The sequence below is a fragment of the Cyanistes caeruleus genome, chromosome 4, assembly GCF_971803275.1.
Source record: "Cyanistes caeruleus chromosome 4, bCyaCae1.hap1.1, whole genome shotgun sequence".
Taxonomy (NCBI): domain Eukaryota; kingdom Metazoa; phylum Chordata; class Aves; order Passeriformes; family Paridae; genus Cyanistes; species Cyanistes caeruleus.
The window spans coordinates 47,015,957-47,039,246 of record NC_141704.1 but is presented as its reverse complement, the minus strand read 5'-3'; the positions used below and the strand labels follow the sequence as shown (position 1 = coordinate 47,039,246).

At 38.1% G+C, this 23,290-nt stretch overlaps 1 protein-coding gene across 2 annotated transcripts in view; it reads right to left on the bottom strand.

The window, feature by feature from the left end:
• PTPRR (protein tyrosine phosphatase receptor type R) overlaps positions 1 to 23,290 on the bottom strand; it is a 138,096-nt gene that overhangs the window by 55,201 nt on the left and 59,605 nt on the right. For both annotated transcript variants that reach the window (XM_086884415.1, XM_086884416.1), the window contains exons 3-5: positions 13,779 to 13,892; positions 10,469 to 10,624; positions 3,090 to 3,200 (exon numbers count right to left, since the gene is read on the bottom strand). In XM_086884415.1, the coding sequence (XP_086740541.1) occupies positions 3,090 to 3,200; positions 10,469 to 10,624; positions 13,779 to 13,892 (381 nt within the window). The remainder of the gene's footprint in view (positions 1 to 3,089; positions 3,201 to 10,468; positions 10,625 to 13,778; positions 13,893 to 23,290) is intronic.

The following is a 23,290-nucleotide window of genomic DNA, read 5'->3' as shown; positions in this document are numbered from 1 at the left end:
AGCATTGTATTTTCCACTTTGCTCTATTGGTTCCTGTAAAGCATTTGATTTGGATCCTTGTGTAAGACAAAACCTAGACCAGAGCATTTTTTCTCTGCAAGTCAGAAGCTCTTTGAGAGCTGTTGCCCTGCTAGCACCACATAAAGATCTATCACTCCATAGCTTTCCAGTGATGACTGGATATATCTGATGGGTTTGTTTGTTCAAGGATTAGCATTAGAGGTTTATCTGGGAACTGACCTAATGTCATTAGCAATACACACATTAAACAAGACTTAGCCAGGTAAACCATCTGTTCATTCTGAAGGGTTTAGAACTGCATGGATAAGATTTCTTTGACATAATTTTGCAGAAAAAAACCAGCCCTATTGTGAAGCAAGGACACTGGTACCAGTAAAGATAAAAGAGAAACGTGAAATACTTTAAGTGTTTTTTTCTGCAGTGAGTGCTTTCATCTAATTTGTTTCTGATAACCAGCAGATAAATAGCTCAGATATTCATGGTCATGGCAATGCTCACCATACTTTCTTGTCACTAATATGTTTTGACATTAGTTTCCTTAGTCATATGTAAAGAAAAGGAAAGGAGAGTGAGGTAGATGTTAACACACCAAAATCCCACTTCTCAGATGTCCATACGGAAAAGTCTCCCAAACGAACCCAAGGAATTATGGTTTTGACTTCAAAAATGTGGAAAGTATTATTTCATATACTATTTAACAATCTATTATTAGACCCTAGGGGAAAAAAGATAGCTTGACCCTAGCAGAAATTGAAAAAAAATAAAACAACTAACTACCAAACAACTTTTGATCTAAGCACTAACACTTTTCTGCAGAAAGTGCTATAACGGTTTTAATGAATTCTATGTAAAGTAAAAAAAACTAAATGGCCAAAAATATAGTGACCAACCCAATCTGCCACTCTGACACACATTAAATGGGATAAAAACCAACATGAGCTGTTTCTTAGCTTTACAGATTGTACATACCCCAGATATTATCAGCTCCTGGCAAAATCTTACACTGTCTAAACAGTAGCACACGTAAAGATACAGGTTGGACCCAGGAGGAACAGAAAGGGGAATGCCTGCAGAAAACACCACAGCATAATAGCAATTCCATCTAGAAGGAAATCAAGGAGTCTACTAGTATTGACCTCCACCCTAACTTCAGACCAGCTACACCCAACCTATTTCTGATGGATGTTTGTCTAAAACCTTAATGGGTGAAAACTCCCAAGCTTCCTCAAGCAATGCAATCCAGGGTCACGTGACACATGTGATAGCAAAGATCTCTCTAATAAGTCAGCCAAATCACCCTGTGAAACATTTTCTTCTTTTCCAATCCCCTGTGGAGAAAGTATTATCTTCTTCCTTATGACAGCCATTGAAATCTTTCCATGTTTGAGAACTATCATGTTTCTGCTTGCTCCTTTCCCTGTCATAAATAAACCAAATTATTTTATGTCCTTTGTGTCTCTGATCATTCTTGCATCTCCTTCCTCCTATAATTGCCTGAATTTTTTCACAAATGTGGTAGAGAGAAACAATAGAAAATGAGTAAGATATGATACTCCAATCAAATAATTATCATAGAGGAGCTGAATTCATGTCTTAGAGATCATATCCTCATTTATATATCCCAGGATAAGAAGAGTATTTTTTGCAACACTGATGTTGCTTATCTGCTTATCTACTGTTCTGTGATACTGTTCTGTGATATTCCTGGAACCTTTCCTACAGAACTGTTGTTTTGCCACGTGTTTCCTGTATTCTATTGATGCACATGATTAGAGCTCTTGTTCCTGCCAAGCAGCATTCTTGTTCTTTCCCTTCTTTTCTCTGGCACCCTAGGAATATTTGAAGTTCTGATACTGTCATACAAAATGCTTACAATTTCCAATATTGTCAATGCATTAATGAAAATATTGTGCAGTACCAGGACAAGGACAGTCAGCATTTTCTATACCCTTTCAGTTAAATAGTCAGTAGTGACCAAAATAACTCAAAGTAGAGAGTAGAGAAGAAGATTTCTAGATACCCTTCTTTTTTTTGAGTGAAATGACATGGAGAGATGGAGACAACAAGAAAGTAGAAATTAAATAAAGCAACAATTTCCTGTGATAAAATAAGTGTTTTTCAAATCTTAGGGAGACTTTAAAAGATCAAATAACATTTTGTTAAATTTTTTTGTGAACATTTGTATAAATGTGAATATTTTTTAATAACTTCAGATTAGATATGCTTTCTGTCTTATGGTTGTAAGGTTAAAGAAAATTAAATGTGTTTGAGAGCAAAATATCTCAAAAGACTCCAAGATACTATGTGGTCATAAATGCTGATAATTGTCAGAGAATTCAGTTAACACTCTTATGTGTGCATCACACAAGTATCACACAATTTAAAGAAATTTAAAGAATTTAAAGAAAACATAAGATACAACATTGGACAAAAATGTAAATATTACCCTACAAAAGTCAGTGGTGGTGTAGTGCTGTTCATCTTCTGTGTGACCATTGCATATCTCATATTCAACATATTAGAATTGTGCCTAATGCTCAGAAACCTGGCCACTGAACTCATACAATGTGAATGGCAAAGTTGCTCAAAAATATGGTTACTCCTTCATGTACTTACTAGTTATTTCAGTTTAAAATTTGTGTATTTGATACACAAATACCAACACACACTCTAACAACTGTGCACTGACAACATTGTATCAATGTGGTGTTGCTTTTACTAGCCAATAAAACTGAAATAAAGACAGGTAAGAGAACTTCAGGGATTCTGGTACTTAAGAAGGTTGAGAAATCATCACTCATGTCCCTACACTGTAGATTTAAGAACTTGTTATTTATTTCTTCAGCTTCCCTCTAGTTACATTCTTCACTCAACTCAAAATACATCAAGAAATGTGATTCTTCAAACTTTGGTTTCCCAGCATTATGACAGTGACTAATTCTTACCTTGGAGTTGAACTTCTAACAGCCTTGAGAAAACACCCGTCATGTAAAGAATGTGTGACCCTATCCTTCAGACTAGGAAAAGCATGAAATACAAAACAAAATAAAGGTAAAAGGGAAACTTACCATTAAACAAGTCACTAGAATGACGAAGATGCTGAGAAATATGACAACTGCATAAAATCCTTCTTTGCTCCAGATTTTGTCTGCTTCATGCTGGCCTTGCAAAACATTTTTCTTTTTTAAGCAATGAAACAGAAAGAGAAAAAAGGTTATAGAGTGGCATGTGCAGATTAAATAGCTCTCATTTGGCATTAATCATTCTCCTCAGCTTTGTCAGCGTTGAAATTCCACAGCACATGGCATGACTTTGAACGCTGCTCTTGGCACCCCCTGCCCACACCCAGGCCATGGAGCAGGGCCAGCTCCCAGCTCTGCACGGGCATCTACGGCCGTCCGAGAGAATTCTCCACCAGTCCTCACAGCCTGCTTGAAGGTAAAGCAAACAATACCCAGTGCCTTGCTTGGAAACCACCTGGCTCGTCAGGTCAAAGGGCTGAGCTCCCTCACGGGCTTTGGGAAGCGCTCGCCCTGTCTCTTTCTCCCCAGTGCTTATCTGCAGCCCCAGCACCCCCACGCCAGCCTTCCCAAAGTTTACACCTGACACAGAGCAAACAGCAGATGACTTGCTGGTTTGCCTTCATGAGCCGGGAAACCCTCACATTGTCACCTCTATATTACACATACTTATTTTGCTGAAAATAATCTCATTATCTGTCTATCTATAATTCTGATTATCTCACTATCTTTGGTTTCCTGCTGATAGAACATTTCTGAAACAGCTGTGCACACTAAAATTTCCAGAACTCCAGGGGACCTCCTGGGGATTATGAAATAATAATGATTGTAAAAGCATTTATTTTTGTCTTTACTGCAGTACTGGGACTTGGTTGGACTATTAAATTACCAGAATTTCACAATGTTTTCAAATAGAGATTTTGTAGCAGAAACAAAGTACATGTACCCTCCGTCTAACTGCAGTATATTATTTAAAGTATGTTGTCTGATGTTTCTGGGACCACAGTTCAGTAGACATTGCCCTTCCAATTTTCAGCTAGCCGCTTTCGTTTTCTGAATTGTGTTTTTTCAGTAGAGTTCTCAGACTAAGTAAAGCCAACTTTATAAAATTCTGGTTTCCACTGTAAATGGTCAAGGTCTTCGTGTTTCTCTCTCACTGAAGTTCTCTAATGGCTTTAAAAAACCCTCTTGTTTAGCTACTAAGTTGTCTTCCCATCCCAATGTGGCCTTTTTTCCTCTCTGGGGATGCTGTGTAAGAGGACTGGCAGCTTACCACAGAGGAAAGAGCTCCTCCATACCAAGATGAGCGGTGCTCAATGGGCCTGCATAACTGCAGGGATGCTCTAACACTGTACATGGGTACATCATGCCCCAGGGTCTGCTTAGCCACCCATTAGCCTGGTTTTTTGTACAGCTAATGTACCAAGCCAACTTTGTCCTCCAAAAAGGCAAAGTCTCCCAAAACCAAGCCTCTTCAGCCTCCCAAACACAGCAAGTCTGGATGATGATGAATTAATGTGGGAAAGCTTCCTGAGGAGTGGGAGATCATGGCCTGAGTAGGAGAACAAGCTGACAAAAAATGCTGGGTGCTGGAACCTGATACAGCTTTCATGGTCCTCCATTCAGCACAGGAATATGTCCTGCTTGTTTTGAGAAAAGTCAGGACAAGGCAAGACAATTCACAGATACAATTGCCACAAAATGCAAATATTTTAGAGAGGAATTTGGTAGCATGGCTAATTTACAGACACTCACTGGGAGTTGAGGACTGAAAGCATAATAAAGAGTTTTCTTTGGAAGTAATAATCCTGAGGACCAGAATGGAAATCTTTCAGCACAACTACAGAAACCAATCTTGTAAAATTAGTATATTTGTGTGTGTAATCATGCATCATTTCATGGTCTTGGCTTTAAAATGTTACAGGTATTGACAGTTTAAAAAGGCTTATGAAGTGTCAGTTTGATGTTTAATGAGCAACTTAAAACCCAGGGCTTTCAAAGAGAAGCTTGCCAAATATTTCTGCAAAAAATGTTCCTAGACATTTTTAAACACTGCTGCCACTGTAGAGGGGTACAGCTCTCTCTGCAATCTGCTACCTCAGCACAGCAAGCCCATTCTGCTGTGCTCATGGCACAGGACTTGGGTCCCAATACTGGCCCAGAGCCCAATCCTGCAGCTGCTTCACATCCAAGACTGCTCCTGTTGGGCTCCATGGGAATCCCATGGTGACAGCAGCAGCTGCAGCTGTGGCCTATTAGCTATAAACTCAAAGTTTGACCCTGAGTGGGTTACCTGATGGCCTTCTGGTGTTCCATATCTCTCAGGAGGAAATTTAGATAAAAAGCAGGAGCTAAAGGAGAATGGCTGTGCTGACCTTTTGTGAGAAAATGGGGTGGTTTAATATCTCTTTACAGAAAGGATAAATACACCAAAAAGTAAATGAAAAGCTAATAGGATTTTTAGTCATAGTGGATGAGAGACTTAAATAAACTTTAATTCGTTAATGTCATAAAGCTTATAAAATATTTTATAACAGATTTCATATACGTAACAGAATGAAGAGAATAAAAGAAGAGAAGACTTTCAGAGAACGAATCTCTATCATGTCTGTCTGGTGCTATGTGTGTTCAGAACATGTGTTTGCCTGATTTGTCTTTCTAACAATGTTAAATGAATATTAACAAATGCTGTAAAAAGGGTAAAAAACGTATACCACAACTTAAACTTACTTGACACACCATTCTGAAACACTTTAGTAGTACCTTCACCTACTCAAGGAAATCTCTCTCACAGATCTAATGGGTGGAGAGTAAAATCATTGCTTAAGCTGCTTACTAATGACAGAAGAAGCTGTGACCTCCAGTAACTGAGTCGTCTCACACCCAAGATAAGGAATTGCTTTTTGAAACGTCAATGCTGCTCATTCAGAACTTTGTTCCTTTGTCTGGGAAAACTGATAAGAGGGACAGCAACTGCCAGGCTCACTACAAATTGCTGACGCCCAGGAAAAAAGCTAATAGGATGGCCAAATGCAATGCAACAAGAAGAAGATTCTTGTTCTTCAGATAGTTTTTGAGGAATAGGCTGGAGGATATATTCAGACTAATTTGCAAAGATCTGCAGCTAATAAAGGTGGAGGAATATCAGTGCAGATGGAGTGGCAAGGGAATTCCAGTAGCTCAGGGAGCATCAGATCCTAGAGCAAACAGGGAGGAAGGCATAATTTCCTACTATTTCCATTCCCTAACAAGACTCCAATAAGGCAAGTTTTTCAGGCAGAATGAGCCAGGTTAATTTAAATTTTTTGAATTCAGCATGATTCAATGTGCAGAAGAATCAAATGTATTCTTACAATGCCATTCAATCTCTAACCTTACTGAGGAGTGCCTGCATACAAGGATATCTGCTGAACTGGAACAAATGTGTTTTTTCTAAACAATTTTTATACACCTTTTTTTTAAAAAAAGACAATAAAAATCCACCCTGGCTTTTCTGGTCTTATTATGGAAAAATAGTGGAGTATTTCTACCAGCAAGTAAAATGAGCAGCCAGCTTTTGATAATAATAAAACTGACATTGACCTGAAGTATTCACTGTAAAATCTGTGACTGAAAGATTCTGCTGTAGTATCAGGGCCTGCCAGGAAAGGTAGAAAACCTTTCAGTAGAAAACAGGTGAATTTGCAAATTGGGTCAGTTAACCCCAATTAGTCCCTTGGGCTGGAACACTAATGAGAGCATAGCAAGTTGTAGTTCTGGGCTCAGTGGAAAGCTTACAGGGAGCTGGGAGTAGAACTCAAGATCAAAAAGAGTTCATGGAAGTTCACAGTGAATAGCTTTGTTTTTTCTGCTATTTTAACTATGTTAGCAAAGGCACATTAGGAAAGCTGCCAAGAAATCACTTCCACCCCCAGTGAAAACATGTAGGAATGTGTGTGACCTCTCAGGCTCCCAGGACACTGGATAATAACCACTTAACCATGTCATCCATGACAAAGTCTCCCCAAAAGCTCTACCTTAGGCACACGTGTGATGAAGTGCTGTGATTCCACATCCACATTGGCAGCCTACAGGGCTTCTGTTCCTGTTGGGTGCTCTGGGTGCAGCTGTGCAGATGTTATGCTACAGCTGCCTTGCCTGATCACAGGAGCATGTGTTTGTGCTCTGCTTTGTTCCCAGGTGCCTCTGTCAGTCCAGGCTGTTGTAATTTCCAAGATACTGGTTTTGATCACTTGTCCTTACAACACTTACAGTTTCTGTATACTTAAGTGCATGATAGCTTCCTTTGATTTCTTCTCTAATATGTTAATATCACATACTTCAAAGGCAACCTTTTTGTGCAAGGAGGCTGTAATGCTACATTTTGGGATTGCAATAATATTGGTATGAACTCTGGAAATTTCTCCTTCAGTGATATATTTTCAGCTGGCTGTTAGCTTAGCTCTCAAAACATAGTAACCCTTATTTTATTTACTGTAACTTCAGTTATTTTTGTCATTCAAAACCACTTCAAGTTTTCTTCTAGTAATTTCTGAAATCCAGTAGTATTTTATTTTAATCCAAGCAATTTAAAGACATTAGGAAGACAGGATTCCCACACCATAATAACACAGACTGCCTAAGTCATCAAATTTAGTCCTATCATCAAGCACCAGTTTTGTACTTCGTTCTGGTGAAGTCTGCTCCTGACTGTGGTACATCCCATGGAGCAGAACTCAATCTGGAATTCCACCTCAGACACAAACTTTAGGCCACAATAAAAGAGCAAATGCTACAATTACAATAAGCCATTGGAAAATCAAGAAGATATGAAAGGTATAGACCTTGTCCTGGACCTCTGAAATGGCAAGGACTCCTTTAAATTTACACATTCCCACTGGTACATATCTCATTCTATGCCAGGCAGTAAGGTACTCTAATGGCTCCTACAGCAAAGACATACAGGGGAACTGCTCTTTCAGCTACTGCAGAAAAAGAAACTAGGGTATAGTTTTGACACAGGCAATTCACTTGAAAATAGATCAACCAGTGATGAGTGGATCAGCAGATCTGAACATGCAAATTATTTCTGTAATGAATGGAAATGTAGTTCCAGGTACTGACGTCCAGTGGGATTTTTGCTCTTTATGGTATAGTATGTGCTGAGACTTTGAGCAGAGCAGTTTTCCATGTGGGTTTTCCTACATAATCTTGGTAAAATTTCTTTGGACAGGCTAATATTCCACAGCATTAACCTTCTGGAGGTCTAGTTTATACTAAACCTTATTAAAAAGGGTCAACCAAGCAATTTCAGGAGAGGTGTCTCACAGATGGGATGAACTGCCTGTAAAACATACCTCTTCGTGTTTACCAGAGAGAGAGCCAGAAGACTTTCAAGCCTTAGGCAGCTCTTACTGAAATACAGCTGAAAAAGGAGACAAATTCCAGCCCTAACACCTCTGTGTCAGCCACCCACCAAGAAAGATGAGAGTAAGCTTCCTTTGTGCACAGATACACTGATAATGCACATACAATACTGGTTGTCAAGAATTCACACTTTTACCAAAAGAGATAGAAAGTTTGTAGGTTGCTGGTGTTTAGATGTTTTCTGTGTAGCCTCACACGTGTAAATTATTTATTTGCATCCATAAGGAATACCTATTAGTGTAAAGCTGCATTATTTTTCAGGATCAGTGCCTTAGCCATATAATCTGCTATCAATTGAAATATCTCTTGTTTCTCCAACAGTATTAGGAGTTAGAGACTGCACAGCCTTCATTCTAATAATCCTGTTCTAAATTATTTATCCACTTTTTTTTTCCAGGAAGAAAATACAAATATCTGAGCACTCCAGATTATTGAAATGTTTCTAACTCAAGATGAGCTCTTGAGTTCAGTGCTTGGTTTTTTTTCCAACATCTCTTCATAGCTTGATGACATTGCACCATTCATCTATTATTCATATAAGTTCTTGCCCCATGTCTACCTGAAGTGTTATTTGTAACTCAAGTCCTAGGAATAGATAATTGCCTCTATCCCAACCATCAGACTCGTGCTTCAGATACAAAGGAAATTCTGACCTAAATGAAGCTTCACTCAGGTTGCTAAAGGATGATATAGACTTGATTTGACATTTGAAAACCACTGCTTTCCTATGTTTTGTATTAGAACAGCTAAAACTTAAGAATCTGAATTTTGCTGTAGTAGAACATGAAATGACCTTGTTTTATGTTTCATTTTTTTGTAACAAAGACATCTAGATTCTTAGAATACTTAAAATGAGCAAAACAATTTTTAACCAGTAGAAATATAGGTAGGCATAACAGCCCAGCAGCTCAAACAGCAATGTCTCAAATGTGGCTTTGGATATAAAAAAAAACCAAGAACTTTTTACCTATAGAGGGAAACATAGCACATGAGTGTATTTAATTTTTTCCCCACTTTTCTGGACACGGACACTTCCTCTGCCAAGTTGGCAGTTTCCACTGAAAATCTTGTTTCTTGACAGCATGATTGAAGGAGTTTGGCCACGAACTGTATTCTGAGGGTCATTATATGTACATAAGGGCTTCAGGTAAAACATCAAATAAAATGCAGTGTAATGTGGCCATGTCCATGAGTTCACTGGCTTTTTACCCTTAAGGCTTTTGCTTTCTTTCATTTCCTGGGCACAGTTTTTAAATGATCTGCCCAGAATTAGATGTCCATCTCACTGATAATGTCTCAGATAACCTGTGGAGATGACAATGTAATCTCTGTTTTGAAATGTTTTGGGCTTTTTTTTTTCCACAAATGGATGAAGTCATACAAATAATAGCTACCAGTTTTATTTTTACCCTCTTTTTGGACCACATAAAGAAATTAAATCTCTTGCCAATCCTGCAAATAGAAAGAAGCATGTGTGTAATGTACAGATTTAGTTTTTCAAAATCATGTCAGACAAAAATTACATGGGTAATAATGGTGGCACCTAACATCTGCATTTCATTTATCTCTCTACTGAAATTGTTCTATCTTCCTATCCCTATTAATAGACCAGAATTCCTTATGTCCGCTTCCTTTAAGGCAATTAGTGCCTTCTTAGGATCTAAACTGTGACTTCAATGATAGCTCATCTGTGCAAGGAGGACCCTGATTATTAAAGACTAAATAGCCTAATAAAGCACTACTAAAGTACTTTAACAGAGCTGGTTGGATGAGGCTCTGAGAAATCTGGTCTAGTGAAAGGTGCAATATTCCATGGCAGAAGGGTTGGAACTAGGTGATCTTTAAAGTCCTTTCCAAGCCAGGCTATTCTAGGATTCTATGACAATTGCTTTATAGTAGTGATGCTATCTTAGCCTATACATTTTCTGCCTCATGCTTGAGAGCCTCAGCCAGAAAACTTCCAATGATGTAAGTGCCTAATCTGTATCAAAATGATACAGGTTAGAAAATTGATAACCAACCTCAGGGGAGACCTCTGTTATTCCAAACTGGGATAAACTCTGATGCAAAATGTTGATATTAAGGGAACGCAGCACTTCTTCAGATGGGAGCGCCTCAGAAATTCCTGGCTTACTGTTCAGTGGAGACACAAACAGTTCCACACAGTTCTTCTTCGTCTAGGGGAAAAAAAAAAGCAAAATCATAGGAGGCATCTGACATTAGATAATCACTTCTGTGTGTAGATTGCAACTGTAATTCCAAAGACAAAAGCATGGAATATAAAAGTTGCAACCTGCTCTGTGAGGACAGCATACCTTTTGCCTATCTGTAAATCCCACCAGACTGTGGAAGAAAATGCATGTCCTATATGTGGGCATATGTGTGCTTTGTCTCAATCGATATTCATGAGGTAGACTTTTCCTGAGTCTAGTATCATTAAGCAATCAACATAACACAGTGATAGGAGGACCCATGGGTTGGGGTCAATGGCAATGTGCCAGCAGGGATTTTAGCAGATAGCTCATCTGAGCTGAGCTGAAATAGGAATGCTTAGCATAATGCTGTGATATCTGGACATTACTTTCCAGCCCCTTGTCAACACTGCAGACACATACCACAATAAAGTCCTTTTAGTTGACTGCAGTGCAACTTAGCATGGTCCAACAAAATTAAAGGACCAAGGAAGTTTCGTTAACACTTAATGGGTAATCTGAGAATGTCCAGTCCCCTATCTATTAATTCTTGCCCTCGTGTCTTTCATGCAGTCCTGGCAGCCTAAGAGGTTCTGTATTAGAAATGTCAATGATGCCCACTCTGTTTCAAGGTAGCAAAAGGAAAGAGAGTATCTCTGTTGTGATAGACTTGAACAGCGCATGAGACAGCTCTGATGTCCAAACAGGATGTGGGAACCCTGGCTCTCCAGGGCTATGGCCAGTGTAGCTTACACTGTGGAGTAGAGTCTAGATCTGGGGGATTCCACACACATAAAGTAGGCATGGTGCTGCTCCCTGCATTGCTGCTTGGGCAGGCAAGAACCTCACCACTCTGGATATTTGCTATTCATCGTTATGGGATGGGAGAGATCAGCTCAAACTGGGATAATCCGGATTTCCCCAGCCTCCTTCCCATCAACTTGAGTGCACCATTATCTCTACTGAAGTGAAGACATGTTTTACTATTCTTAAAATACCTTGCATTCAAAATAGAGCATAAAATACTGCTTGCATTCGAAACAGAGCTGCACAGAAAAGAACTTTCAAACATGCTTGCCCTAAATCTGTCCTCTGTGCTCTCAAATGTGCTGCTGGTCCATCTGCTCAATAGGAATGGTAAGGACACTGACTACTGGTGGGTGCTGAAGAAACTGATTTGAGGCTGTGCTTGTACTCAGTCTCTGATGGGGACTGCTGCTACACGCAGGTCACAGGCACCAGGCAAGGCTCGGTGGGTATGCAGCATTCCCAGTGTTTTGTGCCTCCCCAGTTTATGAGTTTCTCTATCCCATTAAAGGATCTTTATGAGAGAAGGATGTACTGGAAAGGTTAAGGAGACACTGGAAATACCAAGTTAATATTTACAGGAACACAGTGTGTTGTTACATGTAAGAGGTTAGCAGGCTGTCTGCTTCCCCTGTGCCCATCCACATCCTGGCTTCCAGACTCCCATCACTTCTGAGAGCTGCTCACTTGGGAGTGAGTCACCTCACCTCACTTCAGTTGTCTGCCTCCGAAAGTCAGCAGAGAGGGACTGGCATCTCTAAAGAATTATTTAATCCATCCTAATATAATCAGAATGGATCTCAATGCCTCTTCTCCTACAGTTACCATCCTCTCTACTGCTTTTACAGGGAGCCTAGATGACTAGTTTAGACTACACTGAAACAAGGCAAGATGAATTTTGATGTGCTCTGCTTGCTTGTCAGCACTCTGTGTGAAAGGAATTGTCTCATGTTAGAAGGATGAAAAGTGTGACTAATGTCTCCTGAGAAGTGTTTGTCTTCCTTGTGAATTTTGACTGTGTGTGATTTTTAGAGCAAATAGGGGAAAAGTTTGCTTGCTTTCTTGTATCACTGAAATATTGACTCATAGAAGAACTTTTACAGGTGTTAAAAAGACTAATTAAATAATAGTACTTACTGTATTCTGGGCTATATGCAGGTGCAAAATGATATTATCTCTTCCCTTAAATCATTAATGAGAGGAGAAAGCAAAAAGCAGTGGAGCCAGCAGGAAAATAAACAGCATATTTATTCTGTTTATTTACATAACATTTAAAGAGCATAGTAAGAAAGCTACTAGGTGATTCAGTGTGTTGAAATACACATTTCAGACTCCAAAACATTTCTCATTTAATTGTGCTTTTCTCTGAATATGTCTTTAAACGTTCCATTCTGGTCAATGCAGGGGACAAATTACATTCAGCTTGTCACCAATGAATGAGATTCTTGAAGAATATTAAAAGGGCTGCAGTGCATTCCTATTGATCTTTCTCACTGTATTTTTTGCGAGATCTTTTCTCAGAGAGACATTACTTGAAGGAGTTTTATAATCCTTTTTGATGTATACAATCCTATCACGCTTTCAAGGCACAAAATCCTTTTATGCTGAACCTGTCAGTTTTCCTCCCTAATATTCAACCTGCACATAGAATAAAATCTCTTCTTCCCTCTGCAAAGTGAATCAAAGCCTAGCAATATACACGTGATGTTGGGTTTTCTTGCTTCATGGTAAAATTGCCATAAAAAGACAACAGTGTTAGGTATGCATACAGTTACAGTTGATTAAAAAAAAATCTTTTTTTGCTAGAAGCAAATTTATTGCCATCTTTTGCCAATAGGATACCGTAGTCTACAATTTCTGAGGACAGATCATTATAGAAGAATATCAAAGCGTGAATATTAATACTGTAGATGACATTTAATTTACTAATGGGAAGTCTGAGGCTAAATTGTGAAGATGCCTTTGAAAAGATGAATCACGTGTATTTTTTGAACAATATTCAACCTTTGAGAAACAAAACATGGATAAGGTGTGAACGTGAAAAAGAACTGCATTGGAATGAAAACTAAGAGATAAGCAATCTGCTTATGAATAGGGCAAAAAAGAGGTTTATCTGGCTTAGATGAGAATAGTGCCTTTTCAAAGGAAAATTTAAATAATTTTGTAATGGGGATCTACTTTTCTGTAGTGCAGTTGAAGAAATGGAATAATAAGTATTTTTCTGTCCTATTTAATTGCGCTCTTCCATAGTAACAGATAAATAATTTAAATAAATTTAAGCGAATTTAAATTAACAGGTACACTTTAATACCCACAGTATTTTGGTACTTACAATGAGTCTGTTGATATGAACTTGCTGAGGTAACAGTCCCAGTGCTGCTGCCACTCCTTGGCGAAATAGCCGAAGCAGTGTGATATTCAGCTTGTTTACATCCATTTGTAGTGTCTGAAAAACAAATCAGTTCAAATGAACTCCTTGCCCAAGACATTAAGTTCTCAAGATGAATCATCTCTGGGGCTTTTCACTAATTGTTGCTGGGTTTTTTTCCTGTAACAATAATCTGTGTAATCTATGTGCATCACAATATATAATAAGTACAAAGGTACATTTAAGTACCTTAAGTGGTATTCATTAGCAAAGTACCACCTTTATCCAAGTACACTCAGAATGGGTTCCAGATGGTTTTGCCTTAATTCCTTTGACAAGTCACAGTGTTAAAGACAACACAATTACTAGCTTAGAAATGAAAGTCAAGCATTAAACATCAATGCATCCTTGAAGAACGAGATGTCAAGTTTGCACAATGAAGATTCTTTTGGAATATTTTCTTAGCATATGTCCCTGAAGGTGAAGAATGAGTCAGACATAGTGAAATCATACAATTTTAATTTTGATTAACAGTTTCTGAGATCAGAAATTAAACATTCTGCATATATTCCCCATGTCTGAATTTCCTAAAGCTCCCTCATACAAGTCACAGGAAGAGAAACTATAGCACTGAAGCATTTTCTTTCCCTGTGTTAGAATTATAGTAAAATTTATAAGCTCCTCAAGTTCAGATCCTTTTTGTGAAGTCAATGAAATTTTACCCAAGAAATAATTTAGGCTCAAATATTCTGTGTCCAAGAAGACCTAGATATTGGGTATTCACATGATGCCTGGTAGAAAGGACTTCCTTGTGGTACTTCGGGGCCTGCTTCTTTGTTTTCATATCCCTTCTGCACAAAATATGTAGTGGAGAGGAGAGGAAAGATGGCTATGCCAGATGACCACAGGATTCTAATGCTTCTGGTGATTTCTGACTTAGGAGGTTACTAAGTTCTGCTGAAGCCAGTTGACTTGAGATAAAAAAGATTTTTATTAAATTTCCTATTCAGAGCCATGTGCCAGCTTGCTGCTCTGAGGAACCAAGCAGGTATTCTTCCTTCCTAATCAGTGCTGCATAAAGAGAATTAAATATCCATGGGTCAGATATCACACTAGGAAGTTATGATTCAGAAAGAAAGGAAACATTTATGTCAAAGAAAAACAACATCACACATTTTGACTGTTGTTCTTTACCAGTATTTATAAGCTATAATGTAAAACCATAAAATATTTGCTTTTCTTTACCACTATCAATTTGATTTTTCTGTCAGTACTCAGTGTTTTTCTTTCTCTTCCTCCCTTTTCCTCATTTTTTTTTTACACTACTGGGATTGTCAGGCCTGCATGCATGAGATCTATTCTTACCACACAATTGGAAGTATTGTAAGATTCTTCCACTTAAATTACCCCTTCCACCCCGGCATTTTCAAAATGCGGAATCTTCTCTTTGCTTTTTCATGAATTAGATAGACATCCTCAGTGGTTCTAAAACTGCTCCAACTTTATCACTGAAATAGTGATAATAGTGATGCCTTGAGAGGGGGCATGTGGAGGTCTAACAGATGTGAGTACTTCTTCTGTACCCCAGACTGACTCATGGAACACCTGACAAGAATTGGTTTGGAGCTTTGAAGTTGTCACTACGCTGAGACAGCCTGGTCTGAAGGTCTTGACTGAATGAGAAAGGGAGCTGCTGCTGACATAGAAAGACTGTCATGTGGTCCTGAGAGACCATTAGGATGGCATGAAGAGTGCCCAAGCTGGTGACCCTGAGTTATGGGGATAATAATAACTGCTGTTACTGAGCAAAATTAGCAGGCATAAAATCAAAATACATTCATTTAAACATACTTGAGCCAGGTATCATAACACATTAATAGAGGTATTGTTAAATAGTGTATTAAGACCTTGCTGATAAAGACACGGAAATTAAACAGCCAGCAAAATACCTAGCTTCAGAGGAGTAAAAGATCTTAAAGAGCCTATAAGGAGGCAATAAATTCTCATACATTTAGTATGCTGGGATTTTGGTTCATCATATTCAGGGACAGTAAAATGTGGTGAAACTCCACTATCTTCAGGAGAGTCACATTTCTGCCTACCAGGTCTTAATTAGATCCACTGTGTCCTTTAACAAATATTCATCCAAGGCTGAAGTGTGCATGTGTGTGTGTCTCTGTAACAGCTACACTATCCTTTGTGCTCCTGGAGGAAGCCTGAAGACCCCAGCTCTCTGTCAGAGCCTGCTTAAAAATCTCATCTGGAAATGCACACAGAGATTACAGGACCCTTTTAGAAAACCACCTAAGTGGATGGGAAGAAAATTTGCCTTAAGCCTTATCTCAGGATGCATCTTTTGAAGCTATAAAGATTTAATTTTTTTGGTAACTTTTCACCCCAAAAACCTCAAGAAATGAGGAAGAAGCATCTCACACTGATTATGAGAACCTTCTTTGTTGTCCACTGAAAGGATCTGCTTCTCCTTTTCTGCCATCAGTGTAAACCTTAGTTCCTTGGCAATTATAGCAAAAATTAAGTGAGATTATTACAGATCACCTTTTTGTACTTCAGACAGCACAGGGGAGTGCATTTGAGTCTTCTTGTCAAAAGGAAAGTAAGCAATCCAGAATCTGTCCCTCTAGGAATGGAATTTCTAACTCACTCAGTGAAAGGTAATTTATATAAATGCTTGGTGGAATCCCAAGAGCACCTACTTTAGAGTGAGGAGAACATCACAAATGTGCTCTGTGCTCTCTATTATCCTTTTTTTTGGTATTGCATTCATAAAAGCATAAAGCAGAAGTGGACTAGATTGGAGATGTATCAATTCATTATACAGTGGACAACTCTGGATGCTTACGGTAAATGACAGGAACAAAGCAAGTTTTCCCAAGCTCCTTCTGACAAGACACAGCTAATTTATATCTATTCAGCACAGGCAACGTGTCTCTTCAATAACAACAACATTAATAACAACAACAACATTATCAGACTGGTCTGGGATGAAGGCAACACTGGGGTGCATTATGTCTATATCTATCTATATATCTATATAATCTATATCTATAGTCATATATTGTATCACTCTGGCATATGCCTCCTGAGGGTGACTGAAATGTAAGTCTGACCTGAGGGTCTGCTATAAAATTGCCTTTCTGCAAATTCTTAAGTGTAACAATTTTTGTTGAGAAAAGTTAGTCAGAAAAAAAAAAAAAAAAGAAAAAAAAAGAAAATAAAGAATATAGAAAAGAGAAAGGAAAAATAAGTGTTACCATCAGAAAATTTTCCAAATATTATTAAAATGTAAATATTTTAATATTTAATACTGCCTAGATACTGTCTTGACTATAGTCTACAAAGGTAAGAGATGAATGGAAGAATACAAATGCAATAATACCTGTACTTAGACAAACAATATGAAGTATCATTATTAAGAGAATCACTCCTACAATGGAAACCTGACCAACCATTAACAGGTTGTAATTACAGAAATGAAATCCATGCGTTTTAATACCACCTGCAAAAAAAAAGGTGAAATTAATCTCTGTAAAACAATCCATCTAAAAAAATAAAGTGTTAACAAAGATACACAAGTTATGTCTTACTGTGTTCCTTAGCTGCTCCTTTTGCTTTGGGAAAGAAAGGGCTGAAACATCCCAGTAAGACAGCACTAATCCTTTACCTTTGCTCATCTGCAGTATTTATCATGGCTTGCAACCACCTCCCCAAGAGGTTATAATTTTGAATCAGCTGCCTGTGTTGGCAATAGCGACTTGTTGAGCCCAGAGGCGAACACCCTGGACAGCTCATTTTCCTGAGCAATTACCGACCTGGAGATTGCAACTGTGGCGACGGTTTCCAGGTTTCTCTGATCCAAGTAAAAGAGGTAGCTTGAAGTGAAGGAGTTTTCTGCTTGTAGTGGAAAACTTGGGAAGACAGAGTTCCAGAAAGGGAAACTTCATTCACAGCTGCCATCCTACAGGGGCTTTTTAATGAAGATCTTCATGTTAAAGGGACAAAAAAATCTCTAACATGAGAGAGAATGTGTAACAGAGTCTAAAATAATATTTTTAGGATATTACACAAGCATAATTTTCCAGGTCAAGTTCTGCTTCTCAAGAAAAGTTAAGAGAAGCATATCTTTCTTATATTTTCCTTATCATCAATTATATCCTTTCTGCAATGAGCTTCAAATATATGATTCCACTTCTGTGCATTGTTGCTTCCCCCCAAAAATCGGTTCTGATCATAGCACCACAGATGTTTTCTCAAACCTCCAGCTAAACTGATTATGCAGAACAAAAGTAATCAAGGATAAAGAAGATTAACGGTGAAAGTATACATCTTAACAACACTTTTATGTAATGTAAAAAGATTAAAACTAAATCAACAAATTATACATGCTAGGAGTTTTACATACTTAAGGGTCACCGGGTAATGAGTTGTATTTTGTTCTAAAACAAAAATAAAAATAAATACTTATTTAGTTAAGCCAAACAAGTGAGAAAGCTCAGAAAAGAGTTTCATTGCCTACTTGTGCTCCAGTTATTAATACATGTTTTTAAAAAATCTTAAATAAAAAATTTTAAATAAAAAATGCTATAAACTGGGAGGGTTTTCTGCACTAAACCAAATATTGCACTATGGCCAAGCTGTGGGTTCCTCTATCTGAGCATGCCAATCTGCTTCCTGCACAGTGAGTGTCTACAATTCATTAGTGTCACAGTGCTTCATCCTATCACCCTCATCAGACAGCCCCAGCTGTACAACCAAAATAAGGATGTATTTATCAGGAGGGAAATTGAAAGTGTTGCAAATTTATTTGTACAGTTTGGTGCAGGACTACAATAAATATGGCAAAAAATTGTGAAAATACCTGCATTTGCTTTCTTGTCCTCTCTGTAAACACATTAGATTTTTCCTTCCTGTCGCTGTTCAATATTTGAGATTGCAGCTGCTCTGGGCATCAGGTGAGCCCCTTTGGCTGGCTCAGGTGCCTGATACACATCCACAGAAGATTATGGCTTTCTAAAATTATGTGAGTCATGTGTCACAGCAACTTTAGTGTCTCATGTAGTCCATGAATCCCGTGGGAGGCAGTATATCCCTAGCCAGCATTATGCAAATACAACTGCATTTTGCCAAGTGCCACTCCAAAGGGACTTTGCCCTAAGCCAAACTGGTATGAGGTGCATTCACTCCTCTCCCATTTATCTCTCCCACTACCAAATGATTTTCTCCAATAGGAAAGACCTGCCCTTTTATGAGGTCCACATTAAACTTTGAATTATGTCTGTAAACTAAGATAAAATTCTCATGAGTATAAAATCAATTACAAGTGCTTGTCCAAATAGCATTTGGGTGATGAAAAAATAGAGCTTTAAGTTGGTTCTGTATAAATATTAGGAAAAAGTGATAGGAATAGGTTACTTTGATTGCTTCAGTCTTGATTAGTCCAGGGAAGTTTAGTATATTTGTATTTGCTTTTCAAAATGTGATAATGTAGAATTTCACTCACATTTTTACTAGGAAAAAAATCCAACCCACATCCCTTATGAAAAAAATCTTTGTTTAAAGTAAGCATAATATTTCCTCGAATTATGCAATTCTCATATAGTATTAAATAGCAATTTTGGCTCTTGATCAATTTTTCATGAAAGCATATAAATTTAATTATTTATCGATGTTATGAGCTCGCTGAAATAAATCAAAGACAGAAGTAACACTGATGAGAAATAAAGGGTTAATCCAATTAGTCCAGATAGCTGTATGGCCTCCCCTCAAAGTGATTTTCAAGTGAATGTTCATTAAAATATGAGAAAGTGAAAATTTATAAATCAAAGCAGTATTTCCCACACTGCGATTAATCCACGGACTTTTACACCACAGGAAGTTGCAGAGGCCAAAGACTGGATATGAGGAGGGAACAGGGCTGAATGCTTATATGGACGTTGAAAGTCACTGATGTTCCTGGAAACTGTGCAGAAGACGTACTACAAGCCTTGTCATACACTTGACTATCATACCTCTAACTATCAGAAACTGAGATGAAGCCTAGTGTAACAGAAGAACCTTCTCAGTCTGCTGTTGCAAGGTTTGAGTGCTGCCCATCATCCTGGGCTAGAAACTGGGTCTCATTCAAGTCCTGTTGGCACAGGTTGGTACCAGCTGAAGATTATCCTAGAGACCGCTGCATCACTGAGGTTGAAGACACCATACCAGCTGTTGAGGTGATGCCAGGGCACTTCACTAGCACCCACTGCTCAGACTGGCAAAACTGCCCTGAAGGCGTGATATGACTCAACTGTTTTCTTCAGCTGTGTGACAGATTTACATTTCTTTTTCCAGGGAGAAGAACTAATTTCTCAAATGAAAACAGCTTATTTGGGGCTGATTTGATCAATTCTGTAGGAAGCATCGACACAAGAGTGAGAAACATTCCATCTGTGATCTGTGAGGTCTGGCTCTTGGCCATGATTCCCTCAATTCCCTCACTGAGCTTACTTGCACTTGGGCAGTGAGTCAGTTAGCTATAGGAAGGCTTTATGACCTTCACTGATGATTGAATTGTATGAGAATGAAATTCAGCCTACTAAGGATAAGGTTTGTTAATGCCTGTCTTCAAGAGGTGCACTTTGATTTCTATCAGACCTATGTTCTGCATTAACCTCTGGGTTTGCAAGTCTCTGAGAAAAGACAAGAGCCAGCTTTTTCAGTGTGGTGCCACAAGATAATGTGGATTTACTGATCACATCTAATGAGAAGACAAAGAATTCTTTATTCCAAAGGAAACCTCAGATGGTATATTATTTCATTCTCCTGGCTTTTGAGTTGTATGGGTCATTCCTGTACCACAATGTGAGGCAGTTAGTAGGGTGACAGTATGAAACCATGTGTTACAGTCCTCACAATGCTCATTGTACTCAGTTCCCTTTACCTCTTTCCTGTAATGTCATTAATGCACCAATCATTAATTACATATTTGGGAGAAAGAAAAAAAAAAAGTATGTGCAGGTTCCAAACACCGAATACACTGGATTTTGAGAAACTACCATCCCACAGTCCCCAAAGTTAATAGGACCTCTCCTGAGTAAGAACACTGCAGAATCCCATATCCTACATGCCCATGGGATGCAGGCTTGTCATTGCTAAGGGGCTGTAGGAGAGAAGGAAGAGTTATCTATTGTCCATGGGACACAAGTTTGATGCAGCCTTACCATTAAATAATACCAATGCCAGCAGGTCTCTGTACTGTGGAAGCCCTTAGGAAGGGGAAAGGAGAGGAGCAGGAGGCTGCAGTAGCTCTCTTGTTCTTCATGGCTATTTTTAAAAATCTGACAACTATTTTAAAAAACATTAAACTGGAAGCACTTGCAATTACTGCCAATTGATTACTAGTATGGATGAGAGGCTGAAATGTTGCTATGCCTCTGGCCTTAGCAAGTCTGCTTCAGTTATACTGCTTCAGTTCTATGCCTATAAATGGGTATAATAGAATTTGACTCTTCACAGGGTATTTCATATTTTAGTAAGGAGGTCAAATATGAAGAATACAACTTTTCAGCTTTCACAGACAATTTTAATGTTGCCCCCCAAAGTTACTTCCTGTCTGTTTTTTAATTAGGAGCTGCATTTCTTCAAGGACTGGGATTTTTCTTAATCACAAAGTATTTCAGTTTTCTTAAAATAACAGTTGAAGTTCATTTCAAAGCTCTGATCATTTTCTAGGCTTTTTCCTGCATCCATCCACATCTCCCTGCCCTCCTCCCTTATGGCAGACAGTTGCAAAGGACATGAAGGAAGAGTTCAAGACAATGCAGAGATTTAGAAACACAAAGAGAGCTGGGAGAGCTCACCTGAACACTATTTCAACCTTTTTGTTCTTTGAGAGGCATGTATAATGAGCTCCATAAAATTGTTCTATCTGTCCTTATTCAATATGGGCAAAAAAATTATTCCCTGCATTGCAAAAGAAATTCATGGTGCTATTATGTCCAGTACAACTTTTATGCACAGCATGACTGTACCAGTCACATCCTATTTCATCATCTCAAAGCCAGCTGTAATCCTCAGAGCAAACAGATCCTTTTGAGCCTGTTCAGCATAGCACTTTAGAATATGTTTGGTTTTTTTTCTGTCCAATTATTAAACTTCTAGGTAAAGCCAGCATAGAGTTCTAAATGCCAGAAACCCAGTATTATTTCTTCTGCTCTTTTTGCAAAACCCTCATTTCAGCTATTAATTTTGTCCAATTATTATATCTCTAGGTAGAACTAGTGTAAAGTTCTAAGTGCCAGAAAGCCAGTGTTGTTTCTGCTTGCTCTTTTTGTAAAACCATCATTTCAGCTAATTTTTTTCTAAATTATTTTAGTTACTTAAGTTTGAATTTCCATTATAACTTTATATAACGGTCCTTAATACCAAAGACAATCAAAATGCCTTCTGGAAAAAAAATTGGCAGACAGAAAACCCCATCCCCCAAAACCACCCTTTTCTTTTTATCTTCAGAATTTTAAATTTTGTTTGTAGCAGGCATGGATATAAACATATATATAAGCTTACAAACTAATGAAGAGCAAAAGTAGAAACATGAGATAAACAGCAACTTTCACATCTTTCAGGAACTGATATGGCCAAAATACTCCCACTGACCTACTCTTCTTCTAATCTTTCTCTCTGTTTTGAAAATCAAAGTAAAGTTTCAGGACTGCTGATGTCCTAACTTCCTCATGCATTTATTTTCAGAGACAATATTTATTGCTAGTTTCAGATGAACAAAATCTACCTGAATTCAGACATAATGGAAATGTTATAAAAAGAAGCAAATGCTTTCCATTTTTTCTCATAATCATAGTTCTCTGCAGCTCTTGGGCACAGGAAGAAGAAAATTTGAAATACATCTAGAGAAAAAAAAAATAATACATTTGACTCAAGTGGAATTGAGGTATTTACATAAATGGCTGTTTTTGTGAGATTCCTGAATAAGGCTCATGTCCCAGGGCAATCTGGATTAATGGTCCAACACAGACAAAACTTTGAAGGTAAGAAGTGCTTCTTAGCCTTCAACTCTTGAGAGATCAGAATCCCATTTTCAGAAAACAAATGTTCAATAACAAGGGCTTTTTAGCATGATGCAATTAATCTGTAAGATTTGGATCCTTATCTGCTTCCAGTCTTTTAGCCCAAAGAAATCTGTTTATAGACATTATTATCACCATAATCACAAATCAAATAAAAATAAAACTTGTATTACTGATTTTACCCATCCTACTTTAGCCCTCCAAAGCAACATGAACCAAGGACAGACAATACAAGACAACCTTGTAATTCCGTAATTATGTTGTAATTATGTTGTAATTACATAATTATGTTCCTTTTACCATTTTGCACTTTAAAGAAAGTCAAGCAAAATGAAGCAAAACCTTTGGGGGCCTGCAATTTTTTTTTGTTAGATAAAACCTGAATTACTTTGGGTT